Below are 10,060 nucleotides of genomic sequence, written 5' to 3' on the forward strand. Positions count from 1 at the left end.
GCGTTTACTCCAGAAGGACACCAGATTTATCTCGGCAGATGGATGTCTGGCCATGGCCAAGAAGTAAAGAGTAAATTTTGCTTTAATCATCATTCTGAACACCATATGCCTGTGGGAAATTCGTGCGGTCATGGTAATCCAGAAAATAGTAATTTTGTTCACCTTGATTAAATGAGGCAAAGCCAGGGAGGTGGCGTCTCCCCATAGCCCCTTGTTTTAATTGAATTGTTATCTTCAGTTGTGATGGGTATTCTCTCATTTGCATTTTCTCGGTTTACAGTGTGGAACGGTTGCTTTTCATTACAGCCACAACATCATCTCAACTACCATGCGATCCAAGCACCGTAACCACCTCTTGGAAGGTGGCTGCCTATTTGTGGGGCTGTAGACCTGCATCTTCACAGGTCAGAGGCAATTTTATTTTGTCGAATAGAAATCCCTGGGGAGTGCAGGGAGTGTTTATTTAACTGCAGTACTCTATTAGCAGAGGTAAATCAAGTACTTTATCCCTTTTTTATGTTTCCTCCTTTCCTCTGGAATTTGTAGATTGAGCGTGAAGACGAACCAGCTGTTACCTGCAGAAATCAATTGTTTTCCACTGTGATGCTCTTCTCCAGTCGCGGATAAAGATGGAGGTCTCCATCGAAATTGGAATTGAATCGTAACGGGAAGCTTGGACTGCAGTGTGATATGAAAAGCAAAAAATCAGACAGCAACCTGCAATTTTGACTGAAGCTGGCAATTTGCTGATGCATTCGACTTTGCATGGACGACGCGGAACATGTCCAAGGAACTCGATGGAAAGTATTCTTTCAGTCGAATGAAAACGTCCAATATTGGTAGTACTCGAATGATAGAATGGTATACTCTAAATTGTTCCGTGCTAGGCTATCATTTCCATGAACATACCAGGACTGGATGAAAAGTGAGACACTCTTGGTGCAGCAAGAGATGGTTGAAGATGATTTTGACAAACTGAGGATTTTGCTGCAGTTTTGGCGAAATCCCACAAAGTGAGATTGCAGACATGAAGTTATAGATCAATACTCCATTGCCACAAATCATTTGACTTCTACATTTGTGCCAAGTGCAGGTGGAACATCCTGTTTGTGAAGTTGGATACAGATGAGAGCTGCCAGCAGCAAAACATCGGCTCTCCTTTGGTTATCGTGGAATGGCTGCAACCATGAAGCAGCTCCATGCGGTTAACCACACCTGGACAACAGCTTCAGGCTGAACGACTAATCTCAGGTAACTCGCCGACCACTAATGAACCCATGACAGCCCGTACTCGATTGAAATACCTATGGCCGTGACACACGACTCATCACTCACCTCGAGTTTAAATGGGAAGGATTTGGGTGGTTGTTACTCGCATACAACTTAAAATGCTTTTTGAATATGTCGATTTTTAAACCTTTTTAAAACTGCAAAAAAAAAAATAATAAAAAACGCCTAGATCAATAAAATGGAGAAAATAAACTCAACATCTTGTGTTGGCGTGCAAGACATTACGATGAAACCAGGCCTCGCACCAAACCTCCATTTTGATTGAAATCAGCAAATCTTTTGCGTATGTGTACCCATTGGTCAATGAGTGCATGCTCTGACTTTTATTTTTTAAATTTAAATAAAACTCTTTTTATTTATTTTTTAATTCTGTCCCTCAATGCCATTGTGGATTGAGAAAGCATAACAACAAACATAAGTATTCCTCTGATGGAAACTAGTTTAACGGCGTAGCCCACAGGCGTAGAATTCCGTCCGTCCATATGTATGTATGTATGTATGTATGTATGTATGTATGTATGTATGTATGTCCCCTCAAACATATACCAATCAGAGCTGAGGATCTGGTCACATGACAGAGTGATGTGAACTTACGTCTGATGTTATTATGATGGTAAGGCGGCTGACTCTCCACACTCCGGCATTTTGATTCCAATTTCTTTCAGGCCGAATATATCGTCGAACATGTCATATATCACAATCGCCAAGCTCTACCTTCACGTTTTTCATTCAGTGTGAAACACAAACAAACCGATTTTTTAAATGACAATCAAATATCGAAAGCATCGGTGTTATGTATCTTCCAACAAAACGGTACGTATAGGCCTTAGGCTTTATGCTTCACATTTGTCCGCTTTGGACAAATTAAGTCCAGGTTTCTTAATACAGTAGAGTAGTGTATCGTTTCAGTAGTATTGTTTTCATAATAGTAATAATAATGTCGTGTGATTCCCTCAGGTGAACACCACAGGGATCACGAATGGTCAATAGCAAGCTTTTACTCCGAAGCGTTCAGTTCAATTGCGGACTTTATCTATGCAGGGAAAGAAAGGGGAGGAAGCTGAAGCGCTTACCTGAGCGATCCCACCGGGCAGTCTTCAACTTGCAGAAATTAACTCAAACAAAAACCGGGTTTAGAAATGTATAAGGAAAATAACAAAAGGATTTATTAAAACGGATGCCGATAACAAGAAACGCGACGGGAAAACTAAGTTCCTATGGGATCCTTCACACCAGACTTATAACACGGACAAATGGGGAATAAAAGAACTGGAAAATAATGGTGTGTAGTTTAATTGTGGCACTCAACTCAAATCGGTGCCTTGTCAGCAATCGTCCGGGCCCCAGCACGCAGTCTTGACGCTGCTCCGGTGTTGGTGGGAAACCACTCGTCGTTTGGCGTGCACGCACAAAGCCAGGCCTCGCTGCACCGTCCATCTTGGACGGCAGGCGAGCAGCTTGCCTCCCCAGCCGCATCGGCCTCCGTTCTCCTCGCACGCCAAAGGATGGTATCAGCAAGAGTGTCAAGGACCAGGGGCATGCGAGAGGCAGGAACGTCGAGGGACAGAGGAAGATGCAAGAGGCGAGGAAGGGCAAGAGGTCGTCGAGGGCAAGATCAAAGCATGAAGGGCGAAAGGTAAGAGAGAAAATGTCGGTCCTGGAGTTCTTTTATCGTCGGGGTCATGACGTCATCAGCACTTCTCCACCAATCAGCGCGCCGCTTCTTGCTTGCCTCTGATGTCATCAGTGGTCCTTGCCAATTGGCACTCTGCTTCCTCCTCGGACTTCTTTCCACCAATCAGCGGGTAGCTTGTTGCTCCGCCCTGGCCAATCACGAGTCCCTTCTTACCCCGGCCTTACTGTTGGTCAACTCCTGCCCAATAGCGAGTTGCTTATTGCTCTGCCCTGGCCAATCTCGGCTCCCCTGGGCATGTCTTCGGCCTGCCTGTCTTCCATGGCAATGTAGCTGGTGCGTCCAAATGGCCCATTGGTCAATTGTCTTCCAAACTGTCTTCCGGTTGGTTTTATGGTTATTACACAGATGTGCACACAGTGCACAGATGCGATGATCAGTTGGTGCAGGCCACGTCAGTGACCTGTGCTATCACCTCGGACCACTTCTGTGTCACCAGCCACCTGAGTATTGCTGTTCCTCGTCTTCAGCCCACCTTCATCACTGCCCGCAACATTCATGCCATCGACCGTTCCGCCTTTAAAGAGGACCTTCACACCCGCCCCTCTGGCCGTTCCTATGTCACTGCAGAAGACCTCGACTGTTGCCTCCGCACAGCGTTGGACTCCCCTGACACGGCGCGCCGTTGCCAGATGCAGGAGTACTCCGTGGTTCAGCACAGTCAGCGACGAAGTCAGGGCTGCCAAAAAGGAATGACGACGTGCCGAGAGACAGTGGCTGAAGACTGGCCTCACAGTCCATAAACAGTTGTATAACATAGCTAAAAGACTCGTCATAAAAATCATTCTGAAAGCAAAAACGTCATATATTTCTGATCGGATTATTAGGAGCTCCTCCTGCAAGCAACTGTTCAGCATTACCAACCGCCTGTTTGCCACCAAAAATAAATCCGTTCTTCCCACTGCATTTCCTCAAAACGAACTACCCCAACGCTTCCTGCATTTCTTTCACAATAAAATTCAGTCAATAAGAAACAATCTTGACAAGCAGTCACTCCTTTCCTTCGATGATGCTGAACACTGCTTTCACAGACGACCTCTTAGTTCGTTTACTCCTGTTACTGAGGAAATTGTCAAATGTACAATTCTCAAGTCAAACACAAAACATGTGATCTTGACCCACTTCCCACCGATTTGTTTATTGAGTGTTTGGACACCCTCCTCCCATTTATTACTGCAGTTATCAATGATTCTCTGACTACGGGTTCATTTCCGCTTCCCTTTAAGCAAGCTCTTGTTAAACCACTACTTAAAAAGCCCACCCTTGACCTTAACGACATGAAAAATTACCGTCCTATCTCCAACCTGTCTTTCCTGTCAAAGATCACAGAAAGAATTGTGCTATCACAGATGAATGACCATCTAGTTTCAAATAATCTTTTCAATTCTCGCCAGTCAGCATATAGACCAGGCCATAGCACCGAGACCGCTCTCCTAAGAATAACCAATGATCTTCTGACCTCTCTTGACTGTGGTAAGGTTTCCGTTCTTGCTCTTTTGGACTTGTCTGCTGCCTTTGACACGATTGACCATAGTGTCTTAATTCGTCGTCTTGAAATCACATTTGGTATAACTGGTACTCCCCTTTCTTGGCTGATGTCCTATCTTACTGATAGAGTGCAAACAGTTGTTGTCAATGGCCAGAAATCAGCCCCTTCTCCGCTTTCCTTTGGCGTTCCCCAGGGCTCAGTCCTGGGACCTATCCTCTTTCTTTTGTACACTCAGCCTCTATTTGATCTTGTTGCCAGACATTCAGTTGACCACCACGCCTTTGCGGACGACAATCAGCTGTACAAAGGAAGCACGATTCAACAAATCGTGCCCACTGTTGAAGTGTTAGAAGGCTGTATTGCCGACGTGAAGGCGTGGATGACCCAAAACAAACTTCAGCTGAACGATGCTAAAACAGAGTCTATGATTGTAAGATCGCACAGATGTCCTCTACAATGTTCACTTCCTACCACTATTCATGTTGGTGAAACCGATGTAAACTTTGTTTCATCGGCCAAGAACCTTGGTGTGGTTTTCGACTGTAACATGACATTTTCCAAGCAAGTACTTCAAACTTGCAAATCAGCATACTTTCAGCTGCGAAAGATCGCATCCATTCGCCACTTTCTTACTCCTCAAGCTGCTGTAACTCTGGTCTTTGCCCTTGTCCTCTCAAGGCAAGACTATTGTAATTCTTTGTATGCTGGCTGCCCTCAGTTTCTCTTGGATAAGTTACAAAAGGTTCAAAACTCTGCCGCTCGTCTTGTCTGTAAGGCGAAGAAGTCTGACCACCATGTTACTCCGCTTCTTGAATCTTTACACTGGCTGCCTGTCTCTGCTCGTGTGCAATACAAAATTTGCACACTATGTTATAAATCATTGTGTGGATCGGGACCTCACTATCTCTCCGATTTGCTCACTCTCTATGAACCTCGGCGACGGCTTCGTTCAAGCGACGACTCTATGATCTTAGAGCCGCCGCGCACCAGCACCAAGTCGTTTGGCGAGAAATCCTTTTCCTTTGCTGCACCTCTGCTCTGGAATGACTTGCCTTCCTCTGTTCGACATGTTGACTCTCTTCCTGCCTTTAAAACCTCCCTCAAAACCTATCTGTTTCATAAGTCTTTCAAAGTCTAAGTCCTGTTTTCCCTTTGGTTTGAGGTGGGACAGAGATCGAGAGTATGTCTGTGTACATGTGCGGGGGAGGGAGGGGAGGAGGAGGGGGAGTACACATCTGTGGGTTTTGAATGGGGAGGGAGAGGAATAGGGCAAGAGTGAGGTGTGTCTGTGTGTGTGTATGTTTGTGTATGTGTGTGCGGTGTGTGTGCGTTCACATGATAATGTAAAGCGCCATGAGGGTCGTTTACTCTGCTTGATGGGGCTATATAAGACTCCTTTATTATTATTATAATTATTATAATTATTATTATTATTTAGTGCAATTAATGGGCATTTCTTCACTAGTGTCTATGGAGCGGTGCCAAAAAGGACAAAGGATAAATCACATAGGGTAAGACTTACAAGGGATAATTGATCCTTATGCCCTAAGTTAGTTAACATGCCCCACCACCCAGTGACGGGACGAAGATACACCTTACTCCGGCATTCGGCTAAACAGAACTTATTACATGGTGATGGTTCTTACCCGACATCCGGAGCATGATACCTACACAAATCTACCTGACCCTACATATCCCTACCCCACAAACATAACAATAATAATATGGGAAATATGACCATAACACTTTAATCCCAATGTGGTGAATACAAATTAAAGGATTGAAGCGGTGTATGGTTCATGAATCAATGATAAGCAGTGTACGGTACTAACAACCGTGGAAGTAAGGAATTTGCCTCGTTTTTTGATATCATGTTATTAACCCAACCATTGTGAGGTGTATATATATATTACAATAGAGCTTCCCTCAGTTCTGTAAGTAAAACGTACCTCACGGATGTCGGGCTTCCTCCAAATTTCTTTGTTTAATGTTATAAACAGCATTGGCGAATATTTAAAAAGCTAATCATGTGTGTTTGTGGTTTATAATATTTTACAAGCCCGGCTATATAAAAAAGCGCACAATGATAAATAAATATTTAAGAACACTGAAAAAAATTATTCATTTGGAGAATCAGGGACGCTTTGGTGGTTAATGTAATTAACTGTGTGACTTGAATTTGTAAACCAACAGTCTCCTTTCAGGAACATTGTTTCAAATCCTGTATAAACCAAATTTCGTCACTTTGTTTGGAGTTATTGGTTTTGGTAATGAAGTTATTTGCTTTAAAAAATGTAGTTTACGATTAGTTTACTAGATTGGCACTGCTCTGCTCCATTAATGAATCATTGATTTAGGGTAATAAAAATAGTTTGGTGGAAATGGGAGCAGTGTGTGTGTGTGTGTGTGTGTGTGTGTGCGTTTGTATAATATGTGTATAATTATATTATATGTATAATATGTCGCATATAGCATGTGTGTGTGTGTGTGTGTGTGTGTGTGTGTGTGTGTGTGTGTGTGTGTGTAATATGTGTATACCTATATAATATGTTGAAGGAGCTGGGGCTCCCACGTCGATCGGAAGAATGGACGCGACAAAAAGCTGGAATTCATCTGAGTTGCTTTATTGAAATCAAACACTCAGGCACTCTGAAAACCCGTTTATCGGTCAGCAATATATATCTATTAACCCAGGGGGTTTGCCCAGGCCCGGCGCCAGGGGGCGTGGCCCAGCGTCCTGGCTGCGGCCTGGCAAGTTGAGGGCGAGCCTGCCCGGGCATGCCGACCGAGGCCTGGCAAGTTGAGCGCGGGCCTGCCCGGGCGTCCTGGACGAGCCCGGCATGGTGATCGCTCCGCGTCCTTGATAGGTGCAAGGCGATTGTGAACACCCAGCGGCAGCCGCTACACACGTCCCCCCAGAATCGACTTGCACCGGCAGGGTCAATTTGAGGGGGGTCCTGATGACCCGGCCGAAGCGACCCCTGGCGGGTCGTGGGAGGGGGTCCGGTGAGGTGGTGGGCGGTCGAGTGGGGGGCACCGTGGACGGGGGGCGGCCTCGCCGCGGCGGAAGGGCCACCCGTGGTGGGTGGTCGACGTCCACGTGCGCCGGCTTGAGGCGGTCCACTGCAATCCGGTCCGACCTGCCGCCGATGTCGATGACAAACGACTTGTCGTCCCGTCGCAGCACCCGGAAGGGCCCGTCGTACGGCGGCTGGAGTGGCCACCGATGTGCGTCGTGACGCACAAAAACATACTCCGCTGTGCGGAGTGCTGGGGGGACGTAGGACTGGGGGTCACCGTGGTGGGATGTTGGCACGGGGGCAAACCGTCGGGCGGCCTCCTGGAGGTCCGAGCGCTGGTGAGCTGCGGACCAGGGACTGGTAGCGTCGGGCACGAATTCGCCCGGGACGCGTAGCACCTGGCCATAGACAAGCTCGGCGGTGGATGCCTGGAGGTCCTCCTTGGGGGCCGTGCGAAGGCCCAAAAGGACCCACGGCAGCCGGTCGGCCCAACCGCCATCTTGAAGGCCGGCCATGAGCGCGGCCTTCATGGAGCGGTGGAATCGCTCGCACAACCCGTTTGCTTGGGGGTGGTAGGCCGTAGTACGGTGGAGCTTGACCCCCAGGTTGCGGGCGACCGCGCCCCACAGCTCGGAGGTGAACTGTGGTCCGCGGTCTGACGAGATGTCCGCCGGTGCACCGAAGCGGGCGACCCAGGTGGCGATGAAAGCCTGCGCCACGTCGGCGGTGGTGGTGGAGATGAGGGGAACGGCCTCCGGCCACCTGGTGGTCCTGTCCACCATGGTGAGCAGGTGTGTGAACCCCCGTGACGGGGGGAGGGGGCCCACCAGATCCACGTTGACGTGGTCGAAACGTCGTTCGGGCACGGTGAAAGGTGCCAGCGGGGCCTGGGTGTGTCGGTGGACCTTGGCCCGTTGGCAGGCCGTGCAGGTGCTGGTCCAATCGCGGACGTCCCGACGAAGGCCGTGCCAGACGAAACGCGCCGACACCAGCTTCTGGGAAGCTTTCCGGCCCAGGTGGGAAAGGCTGTGGAGGGAGGCGAAGATGCGGCGTTGCCAGGTGACGGGCACGATGGGGCGAGGCTGGCCTTGGGAGACGTCGCAGAGCAGGACAGTGTCCGCGCAGGGGATGTCGGCCAGGCGGAGGCCCGTGTCCGCCGCCCGGAGGGTTTGCACCGTGGTGTCGGTGGTTTGGTCCGCCGCCATAAGCGCAAAATCCACGCCCAGGTGGACCGCGTTCGCGCTGGCCCGGGAAAGACAGTCGGCCACGGCGTTGTTTTTGCCGGCGACGTGCCGGATGTCCGTGGTAAACTCCGACACGGCGGAGAGGTGGCGCTGTTGGCGGGCCGACCATGGCTCCGTGACCTTGGCCATGGCGTAAACCAACGGCTTGTGGTCGACGAACGCCGTGAAAGGTCGGCCCTCCAGGAGGTGGCGGAAATGGCGGACGGCCAGGTGTAGACCGAGGAGCTCCCGGTCAAACGTGCTGTATTTGAGCTCGTTCGGCCGGAGCTGCCGGCTGAAAAAAGCGAGTGGCTGCCAAACCCCGTTCACCCATTGCTCATGTACGGCGCCCACCGCGTAGTCGGAGGCATCCGTGGTGAGGGCGATGGGAGCGTTGAGCACCGGGTGAGCGAGCAGTGTTGCGTCGGCGAGGGCCCGCTTTGAGCGTTGGAAGGCCGCATCCATTGCTGCGGACCAGGCGATGTCGTGCTTGGCCGGCTTGCCCCGGAGGGCTTCGTAGAGGGGCCGCATGAGTTGAGCAGCGCGGGGCACGAAGCGGTGATAAAAATTCACCATTCCCAGGAATTCCTGCAGGGCCTTTATGGTGCGGGGACGCGGGAACGTGGTGATGGCCTCGACCTTGGTTGGCAGCGGCACGGCCCCATTCTTGGTGATGTGGTGGCCCAAAAAATCAACGGCCGTCGTGCCGAAGTGGCATTTGGCCGGGTTGACGATGAGGCCGTGCTCGCTGAGGCGCCCGAACAGTGTTCGGAGGTGGAGGAGGTGCTCGGCCCGGGACGTGCTGGCGACGAGGATGTCGTCCAGGTAAACGAAAAGGAACGGCAGGTCACGCAGCACGCCGTCCATCAAGCGCTGGAACGCCTGAGCCGCGTTCTTGAGACCAAACGGCATCCGCAAGAATTCGAATAAGCCGAACGGCGTGATGACTGCCGTTTTAGGGACGTCGGCCGCCCTGACAGGTACCTGGTGATATCCCCGTATGAGATCAATTTTCGAAAAAATGACCCGTCCCGCCAGACGGGCGGAGAAGTCTTGGATATGCGGGATCGGGTACCTGTCGGGGGTGGTAGCGTCATTGAGACGGCGGTAGTCGCCACACGGGCGCCATCCACCCCCCGGCTTTGGCACGATGTGCAGTGGCGAGGCCCACGCGCTATCGGAGCGCCGCACGATGCCGAGGTGCTCCAACGCGTCGAATTCGGCCTTCGCTACAGTGAGCTTGGCTGGGTCGAGGCGGCGGGCCCTGGCGTAGACCGGCGGGCCCGTGGTTGGTATGTGGTGCTCGATCCCATGCCGTACTGCGACGGCCGAAAACGTCGGCCGC

At 50.2% G+C, this 10,060-nt stretch overlaps 1 protein-coding gene across 6 annotated transcripts in view; it reads left to right on the plus strand.

Annotated features, from left to right (window-relative positions):
* Window positions 1–10,060, plus strand: part of LOC137436619 (transmembrane protein 121-like) — a 188,574-nt gene that overhangs the window by 173,293 nt on the left and 5,221 nt on the right. For 3 of the 6 annotated variants that reach the window (XM_068130575.2, XM_068130604.2, XM_078786153.1), the window contains 2 exons: window positions 307–404; window positions 547–1,251. In XM_068130575.2, the coding sequence (XP_067986676.2) occupies window positions 1,200–1,251 (52 nt within the window). In that variant the 5' untranslated portion in view covers window positions 307–404; window positions 547–1,199. Of the gene's footprint in view, window positions 1–280; window positions 405–546; window positions 1,252–10,060 lie in introns of all 6 variants that reach the window. The other 3 variants (XM_068130584.2, XM_078786148.1, XM_068130593.2) reach the window with 2 other exon arrangements.

Source organism: Myxine glutinosa, chromosome 1 (assembly GCF_964187855.1).
Source record: "Myxine glutinosa chromosome 1, kmMyxGlut1.1, whole genome shotgun sequence".
Classification (NCBI taxonomy): domain Eukaryota; kingdom Metazoa; phylum Chordata; class Myxini; order Myxiniformes; family Myxinidae; genus Myxine; species Myxine glutinosa.